This window comes from Ochotona princeps, chromosome 2 (genome assembly GCF_030435755.1).
Source record: "Ochotona princeps isolate mOchPri1 chromosome 2, mOchPri1.hap1, whole genome shotgun sequence".
Lineage (NCBI taxonomy): Eukaryota > Metazoa > Chordata > Mammalia > Lagomorpha > Ochotonidae > Ochotona > Ochotona princeps.
In genome coordinates this window covers 21194276-21208861 of record NC_080833.1, presented here as the reverse complement: position 1 = coordinate 21208861, position 14586 = coordinate 21194276, and the positions used below count along the sequence as shown (strand labels likewise).

At 48.1% G+C, this 14586-nt stretch overlaps 1 protein-coding gene across 4 annotated transcripts in view; it reads left to right on the top strand.

Moving 5' to 3' along the window:
* The window catches only part of SRSF4 (serine and arginine rich splicing factor 4), a 28647-nt gene extending 16831 nt beyond the window's left edge, over positions 1-11816 (top strand). For all 4 annotated transcript variants that reach the window (XM_058677938.1, XM_058677933.1, XM_058677937.1 and 1 more), the window contains 4 exons: positions 118-230; positions 3826-4040; positions 10441-10530; positions 10789-11816. In XM_058677938.1, the coding sequence (XP_058533921.1) occupies positions 118-230; positions 3826-4040; positions 10441-10530; positions 10789-11629 (1259 nt within the window). In that variant the 3' untranslated portion in view covers positions 11630-11816. The remainder of the gene's footprint in view (positions 1-117; positions 231-3825; positions 4041-10440; positions 10531-10788) is intronic.
* The last annotated feature ends 2770 nt before the right edge of the window (positions 11817-14586 follow it).

The window sequence follows — 14586 nt, the reverse complement described above, 5'->3', positions numbered from 1 at the left end:
GTAAGTGCTATTGTTTGGGTGGGAATAAGTCATAGATTTAAGGGGAATATATGTTGTGCCTTTTTTTTTTCCCACTTCTCCTCCACTGAAGTAAACATCTTTCTGACCCCTCCTAAGGCGGCTATGGTTATAGAAGAAGTGGCCGAGATAAATATGGCCCTCCCACCCGCACAGAGTACAGACTTATAGTGGAGAATTTGTCAAGTCGGTGCAGCTGGCAAGACCTAAAGGTTTGAGCCTTTTTAACTTCCTGGGATAAGATTGGGCAGGAGTTAGGTCGGGAAGCAGGGACATGTATGTGGATCGGGGCATACACAGACTGAAGTGATGTTGCTTGTTGGAAAGCCTTGGCAAAGCCTTGGCAGAGCCTTTTGCAAGTTCTCCAGTTACAGACTCCGTAAGAGTACAAACAACATGAGACAAATTTTCTCTGTCACTCTAAGAGCCAGTCTGTGCTGTCTGACCTTTTTATCCGTGCCGTGTGTGGGGCCATCACTCTAAGAGCCAGTCTGTGCTATCAGACCTTCTCCTCCACAGATGATGTTGTAGGGACACACCCCTGTGGTTCTCAGTAACAAGGAAGAGGGCGGAACCACCAGTGTTGTCCACACTGTTAGCTGTGACAGGGAAATTAAGGTCGCTTCCCGTGTGGGTCCTTATTGGTGGACATGATCATCTGGCCTGGGCTCCTGTGTAAGGTTTGTTTTTCAGATATTTGTCTTAAATCTCAACAGGGAAGAAAAACCTTGAGTTATATATGAACCTGAGTGATTTTAAGAAGACAAATGAAAGATATTCAGTTTCTGCATTACTTCTCAGTATTTTGGTTCTTCATTAAAACAAGTTATCTCTAATAAACTGAGAAGTTTAGTTAAGCTAAGAAAACTAATGGGGCTGGCACTGCGGCATAATGGGTTAAACTGCCGCCTAGGACACCTGCATCTCATATGGGCATCAGTTCGAGACCTGGCTGCTCCAACTTCCTATCCTGCTCCCTGCTAACGCACCTGGGAAAGCAGCGGAAGCGGTCCCAAGTACTTGGGCCCCTATACCTACAGTAGGAGACCCAGAAGAGGCTCCTGGCTCCAGCCTGACACAGCCCTGGCTGGTGCAGCCCTTTGGGGAGTGGAAGATTCTCTTTTTGTCTCTCTCCTCTCTGTAACTCCATCTTTCAAATGAATTTTAAAAATAATAAATCCATAAAAAGCAACAACATTTAGGGATCTTAGGCATATAGTTTGTTTTGTTTTTCAAAAAGACGTTTTAAATGTTTTTTAAAAGCACTTTTTTTAATAGAGATTTATTAATTTTTACTGGAAAGGCAGATATACAGAAAGTAGGAGAGATAAAGAGGAATATCTTCCGTCCAATGGTTCACTTCCCAAGCGGCCACAGAGGTTGGAGCTGAGCTGATCCGAAGCCAGGAGCCAAGAACTTCTTCCAGGTCTCCCACGCAAGTGCAGTGTCTCAAGGCTTTGGGCCGTCCTCGACTGCCTTCCCAGGCCACAAGCAGGAAGCTGGATGGGAAGTAAAGCCGCCAGGATTAGAACTGGTGCCCATATGAGATCCTGACACATTCAAGGCGAGGACTTTTAGCTGCTAGGCTATCGGCCAGGCCCAAAAGGACACTTTTTTTTAGGCAAATAGTTTTAACTTAAGTACTTACATTCCTCCCTCCCTCCTTCCTTTCTTTCTTTTTAATTTGTTCTTACCAACCTTCAGAAAACATAGGTGAAATCCAGAAAAAGTTAAGCCACATGCCTAGTGTTATTTTTTTACACACCTACTCTTATCAGAAAGCTGGCACTAGGTCTTGATTCCCAGCCTGGCCTTCTTCTTGTATATTTTCGGCATTGTAGCACAAGTTTATTGAACATCTATTGGCAAAATCATGCTTGCTAGAGAGATGACTGCAGCGTCCCGAAAGTCAGAGATTGAACATTGTGGACAGGAGCTGGAAAAGGCTACTCTAAAGATACTGTAATTAAGTAACTTATTAACTGCACTGCCAAGGGGCGGAGAGGTTAGTTATGATATACTTAATGAAAGAGTTAAACAAGTTCAGAGGCTGGTGTTGTAACATAGCAGATTAAGCCACTGCCCATGATGCCAGCATCCCATATTGGCACCAATTCAAGTCTGCCAATGTGCTAAGAAGACAGTGGAAGCTAACCAAGTCTTTGGGCCCCTGCCACCAGCATGAGAGACCTGGATGGAGGTCCAGGTTCCTGGCCCGGCCCAGCCCTGGCTGTTGTGAGGATATGGGGAATGACCAGCAGATAAAAGATTTTCTAACTCTGCATGAAAAATAAAATAAATCTTTAATATATGTGTGTGTATGATACATATGTTGAAATTCACCAAAATGTCTTTTCATAATATACATTCCATGAAGCTTTTGAATGCCCCACGCTTATGTGGATTACAAAAAATTGTTGCACCAAAAGAAGCATATGTTTTGGATTCAGATTTTAGGATTATATTTATTTGAGAGAGTTCCTGCTCACTGGTTTATATCCTGAGTGTCGACTATAACTAGCTTCAGTGGGGCCCAAAGCCAGGAGCCAGCAGCTCAGTCCTTGTGTCGCAAGTGGGTAGCGGGGCCTAGCATCATTGCTGCACACAGCCCACATGGGCAGGTAGCTGGAGTCAGCCCGGTCCGTGGGCGCCCTCTCTGTGCTCAGAGGCTGGTTGCTCATGTAAGTGGGGTTAATATTAACTTGTACTCAAGGTCATTAGGAACGAGAAGTGAACTTCTACGTAAAAGCCTACAGTGGTTCCTGGCGCAGTAATTCCTAGTTATTGATCAAGGAATGCAAAAGCAAAACAAATGTAAGAGGTCACGTTAGTGTTTTAAATGTGTAAATGTGCAGTGCCTACGATGATGGCATTGAGGACCTGCAGTATTGCCCGTAGCGTTCAGCGTGCAGTGGGCCGTTCATCGATTCTGAGCAGACCTTGGCTCTTTCACTTATTGCCTACCTGCATTACTTTGAATGGTTTCTTGATAATATCTCTTTTACTTTCCACAAGTGCAAAATGGTGTTGGTGATTGTATCTTTCTAATGTGGTTGTAATTAGAGCTAGATTAATAAAACTTATCTATCATGCAGTATGTTAGATGATATTGTTAGCAGTTTGGAAGTTGGGTGGTGTGAAAAAACAGTGCTTGCATTGTGGTGACTAAGCTGCCCCCTTGGGGTGTGTACATTCTGTAATGGAGTTGCTGGGATTGGATCCTGGCCCCTGCACATCTGATCCAGCTTGCTACTCATGCTCCTGGCTGGCAGGCGAGTGCTTGGGTTCCTGCCACTCACATGGGAGACTCAGGTGGCCTTCTAGGCTCCTCCACTTGAACTTGGCCCAGCCTGGCTGTTACAAGCATTTGAGTAATAAGCCAGCAGATAGAAGGGGTGTGTGTGTGTGTGTGTGTGTCTGTGTCCATGTCTGTGTCTCCCTCTCTGTCCCTCTCTGTTTTGTCACTCTGCCTTTCCAGTAAATAGATGGTGGTGATATGACCTTGTATAAACAAACAACTTACTACTATAAATTAACAGAACTATGGTTAACAAAGATTTTATTATTCTTATGCAACTTTATTTTAGAAAAGCAACTGAATATTTATTCTCTCTACCACTCGCCTAATTGCTTGGAACTGTAAAGAACTTCAATAAGTGGCTGGTGGATAGATGGTGATGTTAAAGAGTCAAACTTCATTCTAAGGAAAGTTGGTGTTTTCTTAAAGGAAAAAAAGCTTTAATTGTGGTGATGACCTTAGGTAGTTTGGCATAACATGTCATAACTTCCACGTCTTCTCTTTCTTAGGATTATATGCGTCAGGCAGGAGAAGTGACTTACGCAGATGCTCACAAGGGACGCAAGAATGAAGGGGTGATTGAATTTGTGTCTTACTCCGATATGAAAAGAGCTTTGGAAAAGTTGGATGGAACAGAAGTCAACGGCAGAAAAATCAGATTAGTTGAAGACAAGCCTGGCTCTCGACGGCGCCGATCCTACTCCAGGAGCCGGAGCCATTCCAGGTACGGGTAAGGTCCCCGCAGAACGTCAGTAGTGAGCTGCAATGGATACGCTGTGCACACTCTCCCTGAGTTCTCCGAGCAGGAGCTCATCTGGCTCAGTAACTCAAAACTTTGAACTGAACACTGATCTGTAAAACTGGAACTCTGAGGTCATGAATACAAGTAGAAGTGAAGTCCTTTCCCTGAGACCACAGTCAGGCTGCTTCAGCATTTCATCTTGACTTCCAGATCCTAACGTTTGGGGACATATATCGCCACTTGATCCTTGGGTTCTCTCCCAGGTAGCCCGGCTACTCTCAGGGAGGGAAACTGTCTCCTCTGGTGGCTGCTCTGCACAGGCCGAACGGTGGGCCCAGTGCTGACGAGGCGGTTGTGAACAAGGGCCGTCAGTCCCTGGCCTCAGCACACTCAGCCAAGTAGAGGAGATGGACGCTTGAGCATGTAGTTGCCATTGGAACAGTGTGTCACAGGGAACACAGCACAGCCACTCTGGGGAGTTGGCAGAGCCTACCCAGAGACCATGGTAAAAGCTAAGCCCTGAAGGATCCAGTCACAGGCAATGGGCAAGAAGGGGAGAAAGTGCCTTTCTAGCAGCTAAAAGAGTCTCTAAAAGTGGGCTGATATGGGGAGGGACCAGCAGAGGGGCTGCAGATGGGCTGGGGAAGTGGAGCCTCTGTAGCCGGCTAAGGAGGTAGAGGAGGGCAATGTCTTGAGAAACTTTTAAGCTTTATCTTTGTTATGGATAATTCAGATTCGTAAAGCACCACCAAAAATCCCCGAGTCCCTTTAAACTTATCACCCCTACAGCAGATTTTTTTTTTAAGACTTATTTATTTTATTACAAAGTCAGATATACAGAGAGGAGGAGAGACAGAGAGGAAGATCTTGCGTCTGATGATTCACTCCCCAAGTGAGCGCAACAGCCGGTGCTGTGCCGATCCAAAGCCGGGAACCAGAAACCTCTTCCGGTTCTCCCACGTGGGTGCAGGGTCCCAGTGCTCTGGGCCGTCCTCGACTGCTTTCCCAGGCCACAAGCAGGGAGCTGGATGGGAAGTGGAGCAGCCGGGATTAGAACCAGCGCCCATATGGGATCCTGGGGAGTTCAAGGTGAGGACTTTAGCTGCTAGGCCACGCCGCTGGGCCCACAGCAGATTTTTTTTTTAAGATTTATTTTATTTTTTTTTTAATTGGAAAGTCAGATATACAGAGAGGAGGAGAGAGGAAGATCTTCCATCCGATGATTCACTTCCCAGGTGGCTGGAATGGCCAGAGCTGACTGATCCGAAGCCATGAGCCAGAAGCTTCTACCAGGTCTCCCACATGGGCGCAAGGTCCCAAGGCCTGGGGCAGTCCTCGACTATTTTCCCAGGCCACAGGCAGGAACTAGAAGGAAAGTGGAGCAGCCAGGACATGAACCGGCACTCATATGGGATCCCGGCACATGCAAGGGGAAGACTTTAGCTGCTGGGCTACCGTGCCAGACCCCAGATTTTTATTTTGTCTGTGTTGTTTCATGATGTCCTCCTTCTGCATTGTTTGGTTTTGTTTTCCTGTTTGTTTGTTTGTTTTTTTAAGTTTTATTTTTGATGATGTTTACATAGTTGATTAGGGTGGGAAGGGTTGAGGGTCAGGGAGTGGTGGGTGAGACCGTTGTTTACACAATTTCTTTTTCTTCTTGTATATATGGAAAGGGAGATACAAGAGGAGAAACCACACCCAGCCTCCCAACCGCATTACCCGGGGGATGGAGAACTGCCACTCTATGTCATCCCAGGTTTCTGAGGGTTCTGCTGATATGGTTTTGATAGTTCTGAGATGCTGCTGATATCGCTGCTCCACAGATAAGAAGATCCTTCCAAGGATGATTGGCTGTCATAGTCCACCTCCAAGTCTTCATTAGCCCAGATATTTGCTGTCAAGCTTCACTGGGGTAGTTGATCAGCTTGTTTTGCCCTTCATCCTCAGCAAACCAGTGGGTGCCACAACTCAGTGCAGCCCTGCCTATCACACGCTCAGCCCCCATGTACCACGAGGGGGGCTACAGCCCAGTCAGAGCAATCTCCAGTCACCCCCGCCGGTCCCCCAGCTCTGGTTCCCGTGCCTGCCAGCATGTGTAGTGGACTCGTCCGGTTTGCCCCACATTGCATTGAGATCTTGTATACATCATGGGCATTGAAACCTAACTCGGCTCAACCGACTCCACCCTCCAGCCCACATACATGCCAGCAGGTGCCACTGGCTGTCCAGACAGGCCCACTCCCAGTCCTGGTTCTCATGCTCACCAGTAGGAGTTGCAGCCCATCAGAGAGGAGCCCACAGCCTCCCCACTGGACCCTGCTCCAGATATTGCGCTTCAGGTGGTTCTGCAGTCTAGCTCAACAGGACTTGCCCCTAGTCTCGGCACTTGCCAGCTGATGCTGCGGCAGAGACCACTTGCTGTTATTCTGGCTCATGCCTGTACCAGTGGGATACAGTTGGTTAGCCCAGGCTGGCTCTCCCCCAACCCAATTCACATGTAGGCCAACAGGTGTTGTAGCCCTGCCTGGTCTATACCCTCAGTTCCAGTTCTCACACTTGCCATCATGAGTGGTGGCCTAGCAGTGGAGTCTCAGCTCAACACTGTAGCCCCGCCCCAGTCTCACGTGCACTGGTGGGTACTGTGGCCCGTCTCACCTTGGCATTTTCCGGCAAGTGTTACAGCCTAACCCAGCCCTGTCTGCCCCCGTTCCAGCTCGCACTGGCTGGAGCTACTGCCCAACCCAGCACAGTCAGCCCCCCAAGTCCCGGCTCTATTGTGAATTGGCTGTGCTGCATTCATTTTAAGGGAGGTCTAGATAGCCTGCTGGGTATCTAATTTGTAACATAAAGCCATGATTGCACAGCAAAATTAGCAGTGATTCCATAGTATTTATTCCTGGTTCATATTCTGACTTTCCTCCATTGTGTTTTTATATTCTGTTCAGACTAGGATCCCATGTAAAATCATTTTGCACGCATGAAATTTCTCTTAATTTCACATTTCATCACTGCCATATCAGTAATCCTTTTTATTTTCCATGCCTTTAGTTATCAAAGACAGTGTTATCTGTTGTGAAGATTTCCCAGGTTTACAGTTTGCCCATGACACTCTTGTAGTTGAACATCTCCCTTTCCTGTGACCTTAGAGTTAGATCTTCAGACCTCAGAGAAAGGGCATGATTTAATATATTAAAAGACTTTAGTAGGGCTTCATATCTCCTGTTGCACCACTTAATATTACTGCATCTTCATGTCATGTTTTTAATGTCAAAGTTGGCTCAGGGTAAAGAGCCAGTGGTGTTTTACCACCAGCATCCCATACTGCAGGCCCATAGTGCTCCACTTCTGGTCTGGCTTCCTGCTGATGCACCCTGTAGGGCAGCAGGTGGTGGTGCAAGTCCTGCCCTGACCATCTGGAACGTGAACCAGCAGGTATAAATCCATCTCTGTGCTTCTTTTTGCCTTTCAAATAAATACAAAATCATATCTTTCTAAAAATTAAAAAAAAAGGCTTAATACAGTCCATCAGGCTGAGCCAGAATATTAGATGTTAGATGTGTTAGCTCTCCCCCCGGCAGCCTCCAAAGATGGTGACAAAGGTGGTTGCTTAGTATCCATGTGAACAGAGCTTACTTGTTTACATATTTGTTGGTCGTCTATTAGTAATACTTTTTCTGGGCACAGATTGTTCTGTGTTTATCGGGTGCTGTTTAAGCTGGTTCCTGTTGTTTTCAGTGTTTTGATTTTTTAACTTTCCCTTAGCCTTTGATTTTCAAACTACAGTTAAAGGAATAGTTTGTGAGTACCTACATACTGTAAACTCTCCTGACTTTAACAGTATTTTGCCTTTTTTTTTTCTCTTTTCATGTTTATATACACACACACACCCCCAAAAAAGTGTGTGTTGCTAGGACGTTTGAAAGTGAGAAAAATGATGACGCTTTTGAGAATAAATATTGTGTGCCTGGTAATGTCAGTAACCACAGCTCTGTATTCTCACCTAACTGCATCAGCAGTGTGGAATTCCATTAGTCACCCAGTATCCAAGCGATATTTGGATTTCTTCAGTTGGTCCATGTGTGTCTTTTTTAAAAAGATGTATTTATTTAAAAGATAGTGAAAGAGTGATCTTCCCAGGCGGCCACAGAGGCTGGGACGGGGTCAGACCGCAGCCAGGAACCAGAAACTCCATGCAGCTCTTCTCCATGGGGACAGGGGCCCAGACTCTTGGCATCTTCACTGCCTTCCCAGGCTCATTAGTGAGATGCTGTATTGGGAGAAGAGCAGCCAGGACTGGACGCTGCACTCTAGTATGGGATGCTAGAGGTTCCATGTGCCAGCTTAACCTTCCATGAAATGCCAGCTCGTCAACAGGTGTCTTTGTTTTTTTTGGGTTTTTTTTGTTTTTTTTTTTAAAGATTTATTTATTTCATTACAAAGTCAGATATACAGAGAGGAGGAGAGACAGAGAGGAAGATCTTCCGTCCGATGATTCACTCCCCAAGTGAGCCGCAATGGGCCGGTGCTGCGCCGATCCAAAGCCAGGAACCAGGAAACTCTTCCGGGTCTCCGACGCGGGTGCAGTGTCCCAATACATTGGGCCGTCCTTGACTGCTTTCCCAGGCCACAAACAGGGAGCTGGATGGGAAGTGGAGCTGCCAGGATTAGAACCGGCGCCCATATGGGATCCCGGGGCGTTCAAGGCGAGGACTTTAGCCTCTAGGCCACGCCGCTGGGCCCCAACAGGTGTCTTTGTAACTAATATTTGGAGGGGGGTGGTTCAACTATGTATTGTGCAAAGTTTTTATATCTGTAGTCTAAGAGCCCACTCTTTTCTCCATAACATTTTTTTTAAAGATTTATTTTATTTTCATTACAAAGTCAGATATACAGAGAGGAGGTGAGACAGAAAGGAAGATCTTCCATCCGATGATTCACTTCCCAAGTGACCGCAACAGCCGGTGCTGCGCCGATATGAAGACAGGAGCCAGGAACTTCTTCCAGGTCTCCCACGCGGGTACAGTGTCCCAAAGCTTTGGGCCATCCTCGACTGCTTTCCCAGGCCACAAGCAGGGAGCTGGATGGGAAGTGGAGCTGCTGGGATTAAAACCGGCGACCATATGGGATCCCAGCACGTTTAAGGTGAGGACCTTAGCCACTAGGCCACGGCGCCAGGCCCTCCATAACATTTTTGTTTGTGTATTTTTTAATATATTTAAGAGGCAGGGGAGACAGATCGGAACCCACCAGATGCTTAGCGAAAGCTGACAGAAGCTGGAATCAGGTGGTCGCAACTCAACTACTTGAACCATTACCTGCTGCCTCCCGCAGTGCATATTAGCAAGAAACTGGAGTGAGGAACTGGAGCCAGAATTGAATCTAGGTGTCCCAGTGTGGCGTGTGGACATGTTAACTGAAGGCCAGTTTCTTAGTACTGTTTAATTAACTTCAAATATAAAGAGACAGATCTCCCATTCTCTAGTTCAGTTCCCAAATGCATACAAAGTTCAGGTCTCCTGTGTAGGTGGCAGGGACTTGATTGAGCCATCACCTGCCACTCCCAGGGTGTGCATTAGCAGGAAACTGCATCCAAAGTGGAGCTGGGACTGGAAGCCTGCACAGTGAGGTGAGTTGCAGGTATCCCAGATAGCAGCTTAACTGCTACGCCGGATACCCACTGCAGCTTTGTAAATACTGTCCCACTTTCTTTGTTTATCGTTTTCTTCTTGATATCATTAAACCTGTGTTTTATCCCCTGAACCTCTTGTAACCTGTGCAGCAGGTATGGAGAACGGTGGAGTAAAGCTTTTGGCAGAGTCTAGGCAGCAACCTCAGAGACTCTGAGTTTCCCTCTTTGTGACATGAGAGGAGGTATTCTAGACCTGTCTTGTTCATTTGCTGCGCTCCACTAGAATCAGCCATTTCCAGAAAGCCCTGAAGTTAGAGCTACACCCAGTAAGTGTGTGTTTTCTTACAGCGTCTCCCTGGTGACTAGACAACAAAGGGTCAGCACCGATGCAGAATGGTGGATGGAGGAGGCAGGAGTGAGGAGCATGGGGACACGGGGGGGTGAGGAGGAGAGCAGATGGCTCTGGTTTCTGGTCTAAGGAAGCAGGTGAGCTATATGGCATCTGTTGGAACCCATGAAAGGAGCAGGCAGGGTTGGGGAAATGCAGGGCTCAGCACTGAGGACGGGAAGGACGTGGGTCCCAGCCGGGTGGACTGCAGCTGGCCGGCTCTGGGGCCCGAGGCCGTAGGAGAGCCTAGGTGCCTGGCCACAGCCAAAGCTGCCCCTGCACACTTGCTTCATTAGGATATCTTGGTCCACTCAAATTAACCAGCTTTTTGTCATCAAGCAATACAAAATATTTTTCTCCCGTAGGTCTCGCTCCAGAAGCAGACATTCCCGGAAGAGCAGAAGCCGAAGTGGCAGCAGCAAGAGCAGTCGTTCTAAGAGCAGATCCCGGTCCAGGTAGGCCTACCTGGTGCACGAAGGAGGCTAGGAAGCCCCCACACAAGGCGCACTCTGACTGTAGTCCTGTGAGCAGTGCCCTGTCACTGCAGCCTTCCCAGCTCTGGGTGGGAATTGTGGGAGTTCAGAAACCAAGCCCTGGCCGGTGCCAGCCACACCTTTTGTTGGGGGGGGGCACGTCTCCACACACACCTCTGCTCTCCTCGTTAGCGTACATCCTAGTCCTGTGTGACTCAGCAGCATGCTGTGTCTCCTCAGGTCAGGTTCCCGTTCCCGGAGCAAGAGCCACAGCCGCAGTAAGAGCCGCAGCCGCAGCAAGAGCCGCAGCCGCAGCAAGAAGGAGAAAAGCAGGAGCCCCAGCAAAGATGCTGAGAGCCGCAGTCGCAGCCGCAGCGCCGGCCAGAGCCGCAGCAAGAGTAAAGATCAGGTGGAAGAGAAGGCCCAGGACAGTGACAGCGCCAGCAAGCCCAAAAGCCAGAGTCCCAGTCGGCATAAAAGTAAGAGTAAAAGCCGGAGCAGGAGTCCAGAGCGGAGAGAGGGGGAGGGGACGCACAGGGGCGGGAGCAGGAGCCGGAGCCAGGAGAAGAGTGACCGCCGGAGCCAGAGCAAAGGGGGCAGCAGGAGCCGCAGCAGGAGCCGCAGCAAGAGCAAGGACAAGAGACGGGGAAGGAAAAGGAGCAGGGAGGAGAGCCGCAGCCACAGCCGCAGCCGCAGCGTGAGTCGCAGCCGCAGCCGGAGCCACAGCAAAAGCGAGAGGAGCAGGAAGCGAGGCAGCAAGCAGGACAGCAAGACAGGCAGCGGCAAGAAGAAGAAAGAAGACACTGAGCGCTCCCAGTCCAAGTCGCCATCCCGCTCGAGGTCAGAGGAGCAGGAACAGGCCAGATCCGACTCTGGCCGGAGGGAAGGCCAAGGAGAGAGCGAGGATGCTGCCCCCAAGCAGGAGGGCCGGTCCAGGTCAAGATCCAATTCCAAATCAAAAGCAAACCTTCCGTCAGAATCACGTTCCCGATCAAAGTCTGTTTCGAAAACCCAATCACGATCCAAGTCTCGGTCCAGATCTGCTTCCAGATCGCCCTCCCGGTCGCGATCCAGGTCCTAACTGGTCGCGGCCATGGCTGGAACCACCGAAGTCTTTTGTACATGTTTGGTAGCTGTAGCACAAGTGATTGAAGTAGAACACGTCACTGCTGTACATTTTTAACTCCCCTAATGGTGTGTCTATAATTGTTAAATCTAAGTGCTTCCTCTCAGTAAAGCCTCCTGCTCGACTGAAAAAAAAAGAAAAACCAGATCTTCTCTTTGAAGCCCCTTTCCTCATGGCCCATGCTAGAATATCCAGGATGCCTTGGCCTTGAGGCCTGGCTTTTCCCATGGGGCACTCAGTACCTGGGCGGCTTTAGGTTGGAGATAGGTAGGTATGGTGAGCTCAACCATTTTTGCCCTTGAATTAATGCCCTTTGATGTATGCCATTTAGTGAAAGTGCTAAGTCTCAAGTCTCTTACCAGTTTGAGTTCCTATTTTTGGACTTAACAAAATTGTGAATAGCACAGTCGGGGAGAAGTGATACCTGCAGCAACCCATAGGAAATAAACTAGAGTTCCATATTCTGGTATTGTGATTATATTGTTTTATATTAAAAAGAAGAAAAGGATTTTTTTTAAATTTTATTTTTCCCCGTCTTTCAGAGTATAGTGACCCCTGTTTCCATTAAATTTGAATAAAGACTATTTTTGCTTGACAAAATTCCATGGTGCTTGTATTAAAGTTGCATTTCCAGATCTGTCTTTGGCTCTCTCTTCCTAGGATAAGGAGCTCCCATGTGATAGCTGGGTTTTCCTTTGCCCTCCTTGGGATCACGCAGTGTGGAGCCAACACTTCACTCATCTTTCTCTCACCCGGATGGAAGAGAAGCAGGGTTTCTCTAGCAGTGTGTGGTTCCTCCTCTTCTGAGTAACTTCAAGCTGATGAAAACTGAATCGGCTTTAGAAGCTTGAAACAACCCAGTTCCTCATGAAGCCGGTTCCTCGTGCTGGGGTTGGCGTTCTCGTTGACAGCCAGAGGGATGTGGCTGTACCTGTTTCCAGGTGGTCCTTGCACCACCTAGTTGGCCTCACTCTGCAGGAAGTGCCAATGGATACGGTGATCCCAGTGTTGTCTCAGCCCTGAGGAACTGTTGGGGGGTTAGAGCTGTGTGTCACCTGGGTTTGGAATGAGTGTCCTGTCCCCTCCCTTGAGCTTGGCACCACAAGAGCAAAGCAGACTCAGAAAGGGGTTAGGCACCCCTCAGCAGGCCAGGGGAGCGCTCAGATGTACCTCCAGGATGTGAGGGTGAAGGTGTTCCTAGTGCAGCAAACTCGTGGCCAGAGTCATGATACTGGAAAACATGGCGTTTGTTAGCAAGGGGTTAGAAAAGGAAGCTTAGTGAGTCAAGAATAAAGGGCCTTCAAGATCCAGAGAAAGAATTTGGCTTTTGTCCCCTAAGCACTGGGAGATACTCCAGCTGCTTGAACAGGAGGAGCTGCACTTCCAGACATGGCGGAAGAGGGGTTGGATGCAGGGAGACCAGCTGAGGAGAGCTCCTGGCACACCAGGTGATACCGTCAATGAGGGCAGCGGCAGGTGGGAGCAGGACTGGCCAGGAGCCCTTGGAGGTGACCCCAGACGAAGCAGCTGAGGCACAGTAAGGTGAAGGTGAGTCCATGGCCGGGAGCTGCAGTCTCCCCAGAGTTTGCACAACTTTATCGGGGCTTGTTGTGTTCAGCCACCTCAGGTGATCTGTTAAAATGTATTTTGATTTCACACTAACTGCATCTTCAGATTTCATTCTAAACTCTCTTCCTATTCACTCGTCCTAAGCAAGGTTGTGTTCATATAATCTAATAAACTTCATTTAACATCATGTGCATTGGAAAGTTCTTGCTTAACTGTTTCCACCACATTGATGCTAATCAAATGAATTTAGCCCCAGGGTTCTTAAGAACAGTGGTTTGGAAGTCCCAGGTTGTGCTTTGAAAGGACTCCCAAGGCCCAGCTTAATGGCTCAATTGGGAAATCCTACCCTTGCAAACATTGGGATTCCATATGGATGCCAGTTCGCCTCCTGGCTGCTCCATTTCCCATCCAGCTCCCTGCCTGTGGCCTGGGAAAGCAGCAGAGGACGGCCCAGAGCACTGGGAGCCTGCACCACGTGGGAGACCCGGAGGAAGGTCCTGACTTTGGACTGGCCCAGCCACTGCCATTGCGGCCATCTGGGGAGTGAACCAGAGGATGGAAGATCTTTGTCTCTGTAAATCTGCCTTTCCAATAAAAATATATGCGTTTTAAAAGAAGGAATGAGCTGACACCATGGCCTAGAGGCTAAAGTCCTTGCCTTGAGCACGCCAGGATCCCATATGGGCACCAGTTCTAACCCTGTCAACCCCCGCTTCCCATCCAGCTCCCTGCTAGGAAAGCAGTCACAGACAGCCCAAAGCCTTGGGACCCTGCACCGGCGTGGGAGACCTGGAAGAGACTCCTGGCTCCTGGCTTCAGATCGGCTCAGCTCTGGCCATTTCGGCAACTTGGGCAGTGAACCATCTGGCAGAAGATCTTCCTTTCTGTCTCTCCTCTCTGTATATCTGGTTTTGTAATCAAATAAATCTTAAAAAAAAAAAAAGATCCCCAGCCCTTTTTTACATGATTTAAAAATCTGTCTGCACTAGATTCTGAATGAGATAAAATCCACGAGAGGAAAATGGAAACATGTATGTACTAAAGCACACAAGTAGATTCCAGCAAAGAATCAGAGGCAAAAAGTCTTCCAACAGATAGTGAGGTAACTGAAAATCCACATGAAGAAAAGGTTCTTAGAACTCGAAATGTTCAATAGATGTAATTGAATAATAAAATTATAAGGCTTAAATAGGGGGGGAGAAAAGCAAGTAACCTTGGGTCTGGCTGTGACTTTCAGATACAATACCTGTATCATACTTCATTAAAGACAAGTTGGTGTTGAAGTAAACGCTCTGATAGGTACTGTCAGGAAGCCACGGCCTGGGAGAGTAGCTGTGCAGAAT